This window comes from Lepisma saccharinum, chromosome 9 (assembly GCF_977018435.1).
Source record: "Lepisma saccharinum chromosome 9, izLepSacc3.1, whole genome shotgun sequence".
Taxonomy (NCBI): domain Eukaryota; kingdom Metazoa; phylum Arthropoda; class Insecta; order Zygentoma; family Lepismatidae; genus Lepisma; species Lepisma saccharinum.
Window position 1 is genome coordinate 40,628,015 of NC_139237.1, and position 15,043 is coordinate 40,643,057.

General features: G+C 37.4%; 2 protein-coding genes across 3 annotated transcripts in view; one reads left to right on the forward strand and one right to left on the reverse strand.

The window, feature by feature from the left end:
• Nucleotides 1-5,964: 5,964 nt before the first annotated feature.
• On the reverse strand, nt 5,965-13,379 carry LOC145992640 (SOSS complex subunit B homolog). Of its 2 annotated transcripts, none has more exons than XM_083129011.1 (2): nt 13,314-13,379; nt 5,965-6,628 (listed from the first exon to the last, which is right to left on the reverse strand). In XM_083129011.1, coding segments are annotated over exons 1-2 (549 nt in total). In that variant the 5' UTR covers nt 13,316-13,379; the 3' UTR covers nt 5,965-6,081. The 2 variants fall into 2 exon arrangements, with proteins under 2 accessions (XP_082985137.1, XP_082985138.1); XM_083129012.1 differs by having other exon boundaries at nt 13,223-13,348.
• The window catches only part of LOC145992639 (retinoid-inducible serine carboxypeptidase-like), a 62,911-nt gene continuing 57,045 nt past the window's right edge, over nt 9,178-15,043 (forward strand). The window contains exon 1 of the mRNA XM_083129010.1: nt 9,178-9,307. Coding sequence (XP_082985136.1) covers nt 9,250-9,307 — 58 coding nt within the window. The 5' untranslated portion in view covers nt 9,178-9,249. The remainder of the gene's footprint in view (nt 9,308-15,043) is intronic.

Here is a 15,043-nt window from a genome sequence, read left to right on the forward strand (position 1 = left end):
ATGGGCAATCTCGCATTTTTTTATATCAATCAAGCTGTGCTATTTTAGATTTCTTCAGTTAGTTTTCTGATAATAGTTTTCACAGCTTTCCATAGCATTTAGGCATGATTTCAGTTGACAAGAACAAAATAATCTTATTTCAAAACATAGAGCAAAAAGAAATCCAACGCGCTTAAGTTAAAACTCCCTTGCATTGGAAGCCTGGAGAGAACAAAACAGGGGTTCCTTCGTAAAACGATTTCTTGAAAACCATTTTACACATTTGAATCAACTTTGTGATAAATTGATTAGAAAGGATGAATCTTAACAGTAAAAGTTGTAACTTTTCCCTTGTTACTATATTTTAGAAGATATTCGTTGTCAAATTTCTCAATATTTGCATAAGGAACCAGCCTTTTCCGTGCCGTGTGTTTCGATGATGACGTCATGCATCCACGGACAACTGCGCATACGATCTGCGCCGCCGAACGAGCACCCCCTGGGTATTGATGTGATATATCTATATTTGTACATAGCTAACAGGCAATCCACTAGTCCTGGAGGAGAAATCACATGTACTTTCCTGTAGTGGCTGCGATCTATACAAATACAAGCGGCTGATGTCATTCTTTCATCACCATTGTTGTTAAGAATTATTTGAACTTTTGTTTCTTCCGTTGGCGTTTTCGGTAATTGCCTACAGATCAGTGTGAGTTGTTTCATGTTTTTTTTAGCATTGTTGATAAAAAAAGGTTTTATTTTTCACCTACTTTTCCTTCCTCTATTCTCAAAATCGCACTGCAACAAACGTTTAGTTGATTTCTGTATATCACCGGGTTGAACACGGGAAATTATTTAATGCAAGTTGTATCGAGATGGTTGTCTTTGTCGTTGCTATTTATGCACAATTCTATCATGTAAGGAAAGCAGTATGATAACTACAAGAAACTGACTACAAGATATCGTATTTTTTGTATGTGTTGTCTTATTTACAAATAGTAGAGCTTCAGGTTTCATGGCTATTTTCTTTCACCCAACGCATACAAATTGAACACTAACATCTGTGCAACGTGAAAAAGTACAAAAAGACATAGAACTGTTTAATATATTTTTTAGATGTTTATGGAAAGCGTGCAAGGTGAATCCAGTTTCTATTTAAATAGTGGGCTCAAGCCTGAACTTGGCACCAACACCAACTCATTTTTTTCATAAAGATATGAAATTTTACTCTGTACCCTCCCCCCACCTAGCAGAGAAACATCATACGGACGCCCTTGCATGCATGTTTGATGTCCTAGGCCATCCTGGCGCCGTCGTTTGTTGTAACACTGTTAGAATTGCCCCGTTGTGTATTTCCTATTCAAAATATTCGCTTGTATTGTAATATGAGACATTGTACAAACGTATTTCTGTTTCAGATTGGTGAGACACAGAAAAAGAACAATCGAACGAGGTTCTTCACAAAGTAGGTTATAATACAGTAAAACCTCGTTAATCCGGAATAATGGGGGGATAAGTTGACCGGTTTAACGAAAGTCCGGATTAACTGAAATAACCTAGAAGAACAGTAGAAAGTGCATGAAAACTCCGTTTATAGCAACAAAGCACGTTTATTATGGTGTATTTAAAGGGCATAGGCCTAAATACATTACAGTACAGTACAAAGTCTGCGGGAAACAGAATTTCATCAGTGGTTGACTGCCTTTTCTTTGGGAAGTTCTCTTGTTGACTTCTAGGCACATTTAAACCCTTGCATTTTGCTCTTTTTTTTTTTCGGGCTTTTGCCTGTCCCTATTAAGCGAAGTCCGGCTTATCGTGGTCCGTATTAACGAGGTTTTACTGTACAATAAGGTGCTCCCTACATACGTGAAGACCCAGTTAACTGAGTATATAAAGTCATGTGGAAAGATATTTTATGGGCTTACTCCAAAATTAGTCGGACAGCTTACCAACGTGCAAAAGAGCAAAACCAAATGAGTGTAAATTTCCTGAGTCCTGGAAAGACAGTCAAATGGCTGTTGCAGACTGGTTTACCGCACTTATAAACAGAAATCCCAGTTTAGCAATAAACACTCCATAGTCAACATCCCTTACGCGTGCTGTGAATTTTTTATAAGGACAATGTTGATCAGTTTTTGAAAATTTATCAAAGGTTTTAGAGCAACATATTTCGAACCTCAAGACATACAAAATCGATGAAACGGAGATAACAACAGCCCCTAAGATTGATTGATTGATTGATTTGATGTTTTAAGTCCACTTTATGCACAGTAAGGCTAATCGGGACTGGACCTACAGTTTTTTTTAAAGTGGGATCATCGATGCGAACCACTATGAACCTCCACCGGGTATCGAATCCGGGACCTTTGATTACAATGCGACGACGCTACCACTGCGCCATGGGGAATGCAAGGAGGAACTAATTCTCATGAGAGACGCATGTTCGTAAAAACGTGATTAGCCGTTAGTGACAAAAATATTTTGTATTTCTGTAAACTTTAGCCACACTTCACGCGTTACATTTGCCCCTGTAGTGTGTTACATTTGCCCTCGAGAAAGGAACAATTGTAACATTTGTCACACATATTTAAAATATTAATAATGTTTAGCATATTAAAGTTAGTTGGATCCTAATTGCATAATAACAATAATAACATATTGAAGTATTTGCATGCTAATTTCCAAGCTCCAAATGTCGATAGTTTGAGAGAAAACACCATTTGTCAAAAATGTTACAATTGACCCCGCTCTCCCCTACCAAATATTTCTTCTTGAAGAAATATTACTGAACTTGATGCTTTCCAAGGTTACGTATGCTCCCAAATTGTTCTCATGTTTTCTCTCTCTAGTTTTCGTTCATGCATTTGAGATGGTTCCAGCCCCATTAGCCCCTTCCTTAGGTACACCCTTGTGCACTGCACATAGCGGCCACTGGCCCTTTGGCTGTGTGCCAGAGGCGTCTGGAGGAGAAGCAGTGTGATGACAGAAGATAGCAACCCGTAGCACACGAATCATTACATTTTTTAATATTTTTTTCTGCTGGTTTTGGTCCACTGCTTCCTTCCTTTCGATGAACGGTGCCAAATGTCTTTCCTTATGCATTGAGACACACAACTCACTCGATACGGCGAACCTAGGGCACCGAAGACGAAGTCTGCGTGAACCCTTACTATCTTAATCGTCATTATTGTTGACATTTCCGGTATGTGCCAACAGAAGATGTTGTCTGAGAGCAAATATAATTTAGTGGGATCTACCCTGATCAGAAGGGAAAAAATTAAGACCCCTTTCGTTTCGAAATTTTATCCTTTGTTCATATCACTATACTCTAATGAACAACCTCTATTTCATAAAACATTAGCCACAATTACAGGTTTTGTAGTTGTGTGCTTGTGCGTATGTGTGTCTGTATTTCTGTATATACGCGTACACACACACACACACACACTTTCTCTCTTTTCTTACTTTGCCTTTAATTTTGCGCCATCATTATCAATTTACCGAGTACATTATGGTGTTGCGATAACGTAAATGCCCCCTTTAAGGACGAAGCGTGTGGCAACAAGGCAATGTCAGTTCTCATTGAGGCTCGTACCAGCGTACAGCCTCAACGGTGCATGCTACGTTGAAAATTCAAGCACATTATATTTAAAACCTAATACTTCCGACAACTTTCCCCTCTTTCCATTTGTCACCATCTGCACTAATAACGCAGTTTGTCCTTTGGTGTCAGACTTTTGAAACACCCTGTATATATACAGATTATATATAAAAAATAACTAATATTATTTCGTGGGCTTAGTCTGACACTACTTTTGATGTCACTGTTGAGTTCTGGAACCTCCAAAACATAAGGTTTGATCTCAAACATGATCACAGAGCTGAAAGGGTTATTTTTAGACTTTTCGGGGCTATATTGGCCATTTTAATTTGGTCTTTTTAATTTCTTATTATCATAATACAGTTATAAACTGCAAATTAGGTGGAAATAAGATGTCATGAATGATAAATAAGTGCAATGAACGGGAATAGGATCTTGGTCATGACAGCCATTTTGAAGACACCATTACAGACAAACGAGGGCTTAAAAACTTGGGATCTGGGGCGTTTTAGGTTCGGGAATTAATGTAGTATGCGCCTCCCAAAGGGCACGTTCTCCGCCGGAAGTGAAATATTTACCGGTGTTCCGACCCCACTAATTTGAAAGCCTGGGTATTTACCCACCCCTGGCCTCCCTTCCTATTGCATCATATAACCACAAAACAATCACAGCTCCGGTATAAATATTTCTTATCTCTAAAGAAACACCTACAGCAATAGCATTGCTGGGATTAGGCACCATTCTAGTTCGAATTTAGAGCTACGTTGGGATATAAAACTATCCTAGTTGGTAGTTTAAGTGTTACATTAAATAATTGAAATACGGGACTTTAAGTGACGAGAAGAAGGTTAATGTCATGACCAGTGGCGTACGCAAGGGGGGGTTACCGGGTTTAAACCCCCTCCTTGAGCTTTTGAAATATTATGGAAAATGCTGTAGGAAAAAAATAAAATGGCTAATTTATCACAGTCAAAGATCTGCGACAGTAATAATAATAATAATTTGAATTATTATTCCCATGCAGCATGAAGAAAAACACAACATTCCAAACACAATCTAAGCAGCCGCAAAATTCAATTTTGCAATTTTTTTTGCAAAAAGTCCTGCAGTGACTCTCGCGCGAATTGTGAAAATTCCTTGCTTCGTCGCAGTGTGCCGACCTTATTGCAAACGTTCTTCCTGGTACTGATTTCACATCCCCTTGTGAACTCTCAAGTGATGCTGAGTCTACATCCACATCATTAAATAATGTTGAAGAAGTGCTTTGTGAATCACCTAGAAGTGATAAATGTGTTGGAATGTCTATAAACTTACTTTTCAACGAGAACATAGACTCAGTGTAAGTTAGCAACATGTATTCTCGCGCTTCATCATCATCCTGGGCGAGTTCCATAGGTAAAGGTAATGTAAATTCCCCCGTGCCATGAAGGCACACGTAGTGGTGTGGTGGGCCCCAAAGATTCTCGATCTCGAACTATTTTGCAGGTGATGTGATCAGCACCATGATCCGGCAGCCTTCATCCCCCAGGGTTGCTCTCAGGTACCCATTACTAGGAGGCTGGGTACGGAGACAAGGCTGGATAAATTCCAACCAATCTCGGGAATCGAACTCGGATATCCCACGAAGTTGTCAGACTAGACCAGCGCGGCTCCTTGAATGAGTTTCATATTTCGATTGTTTCAATAAATTTAATATATTTGCTTGTTTTTATGGATTTTCTTCACACTTAAAATGTCTCACTTATCATATACAAATAACCGTTGACTAGACAATTATTTTGTAACAAAGAAACAAAAGAAATGTAATTTTGTTCTATTTCTTTCATAAATAGCAGCTGCATTAGTAGTAATTATTAGTAGTAATTAAACTAATTAATTAATTAATTATTATTAATTAATTAAAGTATAATAAACAATGGTAATGTGAATTTGTAGAAAGTTTTCGAAATAACACCCCCCTTGATGAAATCCTGCGTACGCTACTGGTCATGACGAAGTTATACAAGGGCAATGTATATTTGTATAATAACATGAAAATATTGTCGTTTTCCGACAAAGGGATCCTGGAGTCAATTCCAGTTGTGCAGTAGTTTGAATTCTACCTTAAACTTTAGGTCAAATGTCCCGATTAGCCTGTCTGAACACAAAGTGGGCTTAAAACAAACTTTGAGAGAGAGAGAGAGAGTATAAATATAAGGTAATTTTTTGCAGTGAAATATTACATATACAGGATTTCTATTTTTTTTTTCAGCCTTGTGAACATCTTATATTTATTAAGAAAAAGGTAGTTTACCAACGAGTAAGTTTAATAAACGAGTTGTTAGTTATTGCAATTTACAATTTATCTACAACATGTATGCATGTTGTAGGAACGTTTTTTTGTTGCATCATGCTAATATAGAGACGATACATATTATTGTCAAGACTTGAAATCAGCATTAAGTTTAAGACAGAAAGTAAGCTATAGGCAAAGAATAAATTTATAAACCACAAATGTAAATTTAAACTCTGAACAAACTCTGCGACCACTTCTTATATATTTTACTCAAAGCCATGTGACGCCGTCTTGCAGCTACGCCATTTGCAGGCTTCGGTCTTGCCGTAGAATCTTCCTGCGGCAAGGTTTCGCTTGAAGTGGAAGCTTCTTGGGGGTCCTTGGCGCAGACGACCGTTCCTGCGGGGTTAGCAGGAGGTGCCGAGACGCTCATGTTAGGAAACTCCGTGAAGACCATGCAGAAGTCTCCAATCTTGCGGATCCCGCCGCGTCTGCCGGCGGAGAGTTGCAGAGAGCCTTTCCAGACACAGGAGTAGCCGTCGGTGACCCTCACGATGTCGCCCGGTGCCAGGAAGCTCCCGGCGGTCCCCCACAGGATGAAGTCTATGGAAGCCGTCTCGTCGGCCACTTTGCAGTTATGGAATTCCTTATTCTCCTTCGTGAAGTTCTGGGGACCCATTTCGAGGATGATGAACACCACGTTGATGTTCTTCATCAGAGGTTTTATATCCTTGATGCGGACAATTTCCATTTCCGATACCACGAGGATCTTCCTGCAAACACAAAGACAAGACATGTCAAGACCATTGTTTAATAATCGAGACAAGAACTTGAGAACGAGTCAGACTTCTGTAAAGATACAAGCTATACCGACATCTACGCAGTGTCAACAAAATACGAGTTGAAGTTAATGAAAAAGTCCACAGGCGTATCGATGGCAAGTAGAAGAATTAAGTCCCCCCAGCCTCTTAGAAATTAACATCGTTCACTTCAAATTAGAAAGCAGAATAACGAAAATGAAACATAATTTAGTTTGGAAAGTTGAGTTCCATAAGTTGTCAAAATTCTAAAACTGAAACTTTTGTGTGAGAGGGAAAAAAATGTAAATTTCATGACTGAATTTCTCTATAATTTTAAAAATATTTTCTTGAACAAGGTGTGTAAAAGTTCATTACAGAATTGTATAACTATCCAGTTTATTGGTCAATCAACTGGATTGAGAGAATTACGGTCTGGCATATAGTAAAACGAAGCCACACGCGGTACTATTTTGTACGGGAGGAACTGCATGTATACACTTCAGTATATTGGGTAAAGTCTTCTCCCTGCATATCGCAACAAGCCATGAAGTGGCATAAGATGGTGTGGAGCGCAGGGCTTCACAAATTCACGATCTCTGGTCGCCTTTATTCCCCCAGGGTTTCGAGCCGCTCAATGGAGGGACAGGTTCTGAAAATTTACCAACCTGAGATCACCTACAACGGACATCGAACCCGGTTCTCCTGCTTGACAGTCAGGCGCCCTGCCGACTGGTCCACCGAGGTTCTTATTTCAGTAGATTAACTTTACGATGTATGAAAAGTAAAGAAAAACGGATATGTTAAATATTCATTTACTTATCGCGTACAGAGTATCGAATACAGAGGTATCTTCCCAGGGATGTGCATGTTAATAATGATACTAATAATACTTAATTCGAAATAAGAGCAATGGTGCGCACTTTGCGAGAAAGGAATTTTCTGACCCCAAATTCCTCAAGAAAGACAGATAGCCCAAATATTTGAAGTCAGAGGTACTGAATTAGAGATCGTTCTGACCTCTTCTACAAATATTTCTGGCGGTGCCCACGAAAACGTCAAGTGCGTGGTTTCGCCTTGAAATGGCTGCCTCGAAAAGGACATGTGCATGTACAAATTCAGTAACGGACCGGTGCGAAGGATACATATTTATTCTTTGTATTTAGCTTCGCTTTTTTGTCATTCTTGCCTAATCGCGGCAATTAGTGAATATGTGACGAAATTAGGAAGGGACACTCACAATGAAAACCCAGAACCTAAATATAAAACACCAGCACTTTACACACAAGAGAAGGTTAATCTGCAACTGCCCACGAGTGCAAGTTTTCGAGCTGCTCGTGCGTGAGCGTGCCCAGTGTGAACATGTCATTTCTCTCGGCCAAGCTGATAAGTACCACATTCTTTGCAGAGAAGTCAAATATCATTTTGTTCATCGTAATTTGAAAATCAATCAATTCCGTTTTTCGAGGGTTCTTAGCATTGAAAATAGGCGTCAAACAGAAAAACGCAGGTAAGCGTCTTGCTCACTTTCAACTTTAATGAAGTGCCATTTTAACAGTATTTAAAATATTGGCCTGTTGTGCTCTCTAGCCGACTTCGAGAGTGCCACGAGTGACCTGATCGCATTCTATTGAGATGACGTAAAGTAAACGACAGCTTTAGAGAGAGAGATCATTGTTGTGGAAGGAGTGTTGTCAGAGTGAGCATTTGCAGTTTGAGACGAGACCGAGATTCTGTCAAGTGTACAAACTATAGTCTCGTCTCATCTTGCCTCGAAGCTATCCCTAGATGAAATAGATCAAGAAACAAATACAACGAATCCTCCAAGATTTCTCCTTGATCCCAATCCAGGATCCTAGGTTTCGTGACAGCACTTTTAAGCACTCCGATAGCGAGTCGGGCGTTTTACTTCTTTCAACGCTCTTTAGATAAAACGGTAAAGTTATGACTCACTATCGTGTAAGAAAATGTGTATCTTCTTTATGTATACGTGTGTATTTGATTGCGTAATGAACTATTGAGTTAGGAATATTTCTTATCAGAAACTGAAACCATGAAACCCACAATGGTTGGCCCATATGTTGAAAGACCTCTAAGAAAATATTAAAACCTTGCACTCGAAGAGTACATACTGGGATATACTGTTATCCTTATCAGTCATGTCATTTTTAAGGATTTCAAAGTTTAGTTGAAGCATACTGCGGATAGGAACAATAAGCCGCCTTCCTACAAAGACCTTTGATAAGTTGCGAAATGATAAACTCAATGACCTAATAGAAAAGATTAGATTCTTCAGTGTCCTTCCTCCGTATGGGAATCCCAATTGTTCGTACTGATGAATTATCATAAAAAACTTACATATATGATACAAAGCAGAACCTAAGTTAGAGTGCACTGATTGCAAATCGCTTTTTGTTTGCAAATATTATCACTGTGTCTCGAAAGAAAACTTATCAATCATCTCCAGACACAATCGAGTGCTTTTTTCAAGAGTTACTTAAGCATTTTTCTATTGTCGGAAAATTTCCCAGTGTTTGCTCTGTTCGTCTAGATCTTCATTCTCTCTCTCGAGTTACAAAGAGTTCCACACAGAAGCCATGATTTCCTTCGGAGAGGCAGTTATTCTGCTCGCAATATTTGGAGCATCTGCAGAAGGTATGCTAACCCTACCAATATTTGTCCACCATTTATAATTTTTTGAATTTATTTTACTGATGGTACGGTTAATATTCTGAAAAATATAGTTACTGCCCCATATGTTGAGCTGAAACATACATTTCTGCAGTGTAATTTGAATGTTATGGATTCATAAACTTTCTTTGCTGATGGGTGCAAACAAAGATGCCACTTGTGTGCCAGAGCATCTTCAAAATGTAAAAAATACAAGGCCAACAATTAATTGATTGATTTGGAACTTCGCTTTTCTAACTCTCTTTTGGGTTATCGCGAAGATGAGGATGAAAGATGATAAAATAAAATTGCTGAAGCAATCACAAATATGGGTAGGCCACAACTCGAGCCCCAAAGTGCATTATACTGGCTGTGAATCCAAACGAGGAGTCTCCTCAGGCTGCAAAATGCAGACCATGGCGTATTACACGGAGAAGACAGGTTGATATTTGGTTGTCTTCAGAAAGGATCATCGTCCCCTTCACCCCAACAAGACCAACAAAACCACGATTTTACTATGGTATTTTCAAAATATACATAGCCAATCTTCGTGGCGGAATGGTTAGCACAGAGCGCCATGACCTAGGCATAAGCGTTCTTTCTGAGTGTGTCTTCATCATTTTCATAATATCATCACGTATTCTCATAATCGCGATTAGCCAAAAGTGGCATATTAACATAATTCAAGCAATCAAAGCAAAAGATAAATATACAGTAAAAAGAGCAACAAAATTGTAATTTGCACTCAGTGTGAAGAAATCAAATATTCGGAAGGGAGTGGTCTATAATAACTGCAACACTGAAACACAAATTGTTTGTCAATGGTACATGATCAGGTACGTAGCCAGTGGGAAGGCTAAGGGGGCTGAAGCTCCCCCCGAAATCCTACAAATATCTAATTTAAATGTTATCTGTATTGTTAATAATTGAAATACAGTTATAACCACAGTAAAACTGCTTTACATCAAAGAAAGTTTAGTGTATAATAGAGGATTCAGGTTATATTTTTATATTGTACCATTTAATCCAAAGAATAAATGGATTCACAGCTCTCAAAATGTATAGTTTTCTTTGTGAGAGGTCAAAGAATATAAACTTTGAGTAAAATATACCACTAACTGTTAAAGCCTTTTTTTGAAAGTTTGTGTAAAAGTTAATAAGATAATACAATAACTATGATATTCAGTACACTAACTGTACAAAATATAAAAATAATGGACAACACTTGTGTTAGATATTCACTGATAAGGTGGATGGAGTAGCAAAGTCACTCCATTTATGTAATAACAACAATAAATTTGGATTTAAATGGGTATATTTTTAATAACTTATAATAGTTATTATTGTACTAAAATAACAAAATTATTATTGTCATTATTATTTGCACTAATCAAGTTTTATCTATGACCTGATCCCCTCTACAAAAAAACTGGCGACGCCCGTGCTTATAAGGATGAGCCCCCCACCAATGGCGTAGTGTTAAAGCCGTTGCCTAATATTCAATGGGTCCCGGCAGTGGCGTAGCAGCCGCCCCCGCCACCCCGAGGTGTAGGGGCCCCACAATGTGTCCCTAGCAAAAATTCAACAGATAGCGTCGCTTATAAGAAAAATTGATTTACGAAACAGAAATCTGTGTCCCAGCAACATGTGACGACGTCTGCTATAATAAGCAGTGGCGTATTGTCTCAGCCAGTGTGGTCCGGGTAACGTGTCATTATGGGTACCTTCCGAAATGCAGAATTAACTTACTTGCTTGCAGATGGTCATCGATATGAAAATATCCCTCACCTTTATAGGAACGTAGTTTGCCGTTAACGTAGAATAGTGTGCCAGTTGTGTACAGTTATGAATCCAGAAGAAAGATTCAGTTGCTCAACCAGTCGACGCCTTATTGCTATACAATAAACAATCAAACTTAGCAATTCATGACCGTTTACCACTAATATTAGTTTTACACGTGATACTTAAAGTGTAAATTCCCACTAAATATATTCAAGGTGGCCCCCAAGCCTTTTCATATTGAAATAAGAGCTGAAATGAAATTCCCACATTGTCCACACCTGTTACGTTTTATTTCAAAGGGGCCCAAAAACTCAGTAGGAGGTAGAGGCCAGGGACAATTATCCCCTTGCGCTAAGCGCCATTATGTCCTACTCTGCCACGCAGGGTATACAGTATGCGAGTTAAATGTCATTGTCACCATTATTTTGTGAAGTTCATTTTTTCTTACATGGTGGAATTTTGTGAACATGTCTGTCGAACCAGTTCTTCTTTTACAATGTGTTATGATTTTATGATCTGCAGTGTTCGAAGTGAAAATTCCTAGCTGTGAATTTCCTTGTTCGAGTTTGAGGACAGAAGGAAGAATCCTTGTATGGATCAACTTGAAGACGATGCAGTAGGTGGAGGAAGATGCTTATGATGATCTATTAAAAAAAACGGTTCTTTTTTCATGAAAAAGTACTTTTAAGAAATATGTGTTCAGTGTACTGTCGAAAAGAAATGGAATCGTTAAAGTTATGAAAAATAATATTGAGGTTCACTAACACTAATATTAAACACCGTGCTTGCTGTAACTTTTTTTTGGTGAGGGAGTTCAGTTCATCCAAACGGCATTTCATTGAGTGACAAATTTTCAGTGAATAGATTCCCATCGCAGCTTTATTATCTATCTCTCAAGACTGGAGTCTGCTGCTATTTCTTCGTAGCAATTAACCTTGTGATGTTAGGTCACCACCGACAATCTAGAGGTCCGGTTCAACCCCCATAACTGAAGTGATAAGTTTGCTTGAGTACATTACTCACTATTAGTATTAGAAGCCTAATGTGGGCCGCTCTTAAGTTGAATCTTAGCATGGCGCAGCCAATGAATGGCTTTTGGGGCTAAAGGCGCATCCACCTCAAAATCCAAAAGAGAAGTGTTTACTCTCCTTTAAACAATTCCCCAAAAACAGTATTTTTTAAAAAATATATTTGTGTATTATATGTAACATTTTAAAAAAAAGTATTTCAAGCAAAAATACAAAGGATCACGAACAAAATGTTTGGCTGCGTGAAGCCTTCTCCCTCCTCCAAAAAGATTCCTGGCTGAGCCACTGCGTTGAAGTAAGAGAAAATATTTCCAGATTCTTCTTCCAGTTATTTATCAGAGATTATGACCACCATCCTGATTTAGTTTCAAGAGGGTCTGTGGTACTACACCGATACATAAGTCGATAACAAAAAAATTGAAACCAGAGTAATTGGGGTAAAAGTTAATTTATTGTACAATTGGGTGGGGGAAAAGGGACTAGCTAAATATTGTACTTCCGTCCCACTCTGGTATCATAATTTTGTTTGTTACTAAGGGGTGCCCCAATATTTTACTTGCAGGGGAACCCAGAGAACTGCACTACGCCACTGGGTCCCGGGTTCGATACCTGGAGGAGGCACATTGCACAGTAGTTCGGATTTCATTTTAAACTGTAGGCCCAGTCCCTATGTGCATAAAGTGGACTTAAAACCCAGTACAAAAAATAAATATTTACAAGAAAATTAAAGCTTTCCCAAACTTCTAAAGGTGAGTCTTTTATGCAGGACTAGATGACTAGAGGATGAACAGTTGAAAGTGTTACCAAATAACTGAAATGTGTTTTCTTCGATATCCTCATAATCCTTTCGAACACTATAATTTACTGAAAATAATTATTAACGTATATTACAAATTTCTTCATTGCTTTGAACCAATATTGCATCAGTAACTATATATATAACTAAAATTGTACTTCGAAAAATGAAGTTAATTATCAATAGTTAAGATGCAATAAAATGAAAGTTGAACTGGTGTTAGGGTTTTTGTTTAACTTTCCATGACTTTACTTTCGAATTTTGTAGTGTACTTACTTTACATTAAATACTTACTAAAATAAAAATATAAACTTTGCGAGCAGATCCTAAAACAAAACAACTTAGGCTAATATCACAGGGAAAGGCAAAAATAAGGAAAATATACATTCATTACACTGCACAAAACAGACTCTCTTCCAATTAGTTTAACTCAACTCAACTAAGATTTATTGGACTTACAGCTTTACAGGTGGCTGTTTAAGCCCAGCATACATTATAAGTACATAAGATACATTTTTAATATAAATTTTACACACAAAGTTCATAAACGCTCTTAAATACAATTTTATATAACTACATTAACTCATTCAGTAACAAAAATATATTATAATTTTATATCAGCTTTTCTCAAAAAAGCAAGTATAACATATCCAATTCTAACATCTGGAGCATACAACATTGAAGTCATATTAATGGGAAAAGGAACATTAATTTTTGACAAAGTTTTATATAAGGTCTTTCTTTTCTCTGAGTGAATTGGACATTCCAAAATAATATGATGAGCATCACCCCTTAAATCACCACAGTCACAATTCGGAGATTTCAAAATGTGTATTTTAAATAAATGATGATATGTTCTCGCGTGACCACTTCTTAGTCTATTTATTAAAACAATTGCATTTCTTGAACCTTTACAATTATAAAACCAAGGTTTTTTCCTAGTGTAATGAACATAAGGACGATAACTTTCACCAACACTTTGTAATGAATTATTACACCATTAGTTCCATTCTTCAAAAAATTTTCTTCTTAACCCTCGGCAAAAGATCTGTGTAATGCAATGGTAACTGGATTGTTTCATTCAATCGAGCAGCTTGTTTTGCATATCTGTCTGCTTGTTCATTTCCGTAAATATTAATGTGTGATTTTACCCACACATAATGAACTACTTTTCCATTGCTTATTAAGCTATTAGTTGCACGAATACAATTGATGACATATGGTGATATTTTAAGTAAGTTTTTATAACTAGATTGTATTGCTTGTAAAACACTTTGCGAATCAACCAGTATTAGAAATTTCTGTTCAGGAACTGTACCAATATAAATCAAAGCTTCTTATACCGCATATATTTCTGCTGTAAATATGGATGCCTCCACTGGTAACCTAAACATTTTTGATATATTTCTTTCAGTATCATAAAGAGCTGCTCCTACTCCACTTTCAGTTTTAGACCCATCTGTATATATGTGATAAAAGTCTTCCCAAGATTCTAAACTCAGCTGAATGATTATATTTCGGGAAATATATTTTTTGAATTGGTTGTGTGGGAAATTCTAACGAGTACACTGGCAATGTTCTTGCTATGAGTACTTGACTACATTCATGATGATATTTACTAAATAGTTGTACCCAAAGCGTAGCTGATTTATCATTGGTTATTCCTGAAACATGCAGCTCTAAAAGATTTAATAAAACATCATTGAAAGGATGCCATGGTGAATGTTGAATTTTAAATAACATTTTTATAGCGATTAACTCTATCCTCACAGAAACCGAACATTCTACTGACTCCATATATACCACTACATTAGGAGTACTGTTCATTAATCCCAAACATCTTTTTAGAATTTTTCGTTGCTGGACTTCTAGTGGAGAAAGTTTTGTTACTGGAAGATTACACAAGACCATTAATCCATAATCTAATACTGCTCGATAATAATTCTTATAAAACATAAGCATGCTGGTAGGATGTGCTCCCCATTTGGTATTCGCCATAGCTTTAAATAAATGAAATATTTTATCGGATCTATTTTTCATCATATTTATTTGATACTGCCATGATAATGAAGCATCAAAGTATACACCTAGATATTTTACTTGTGAAACAATTGG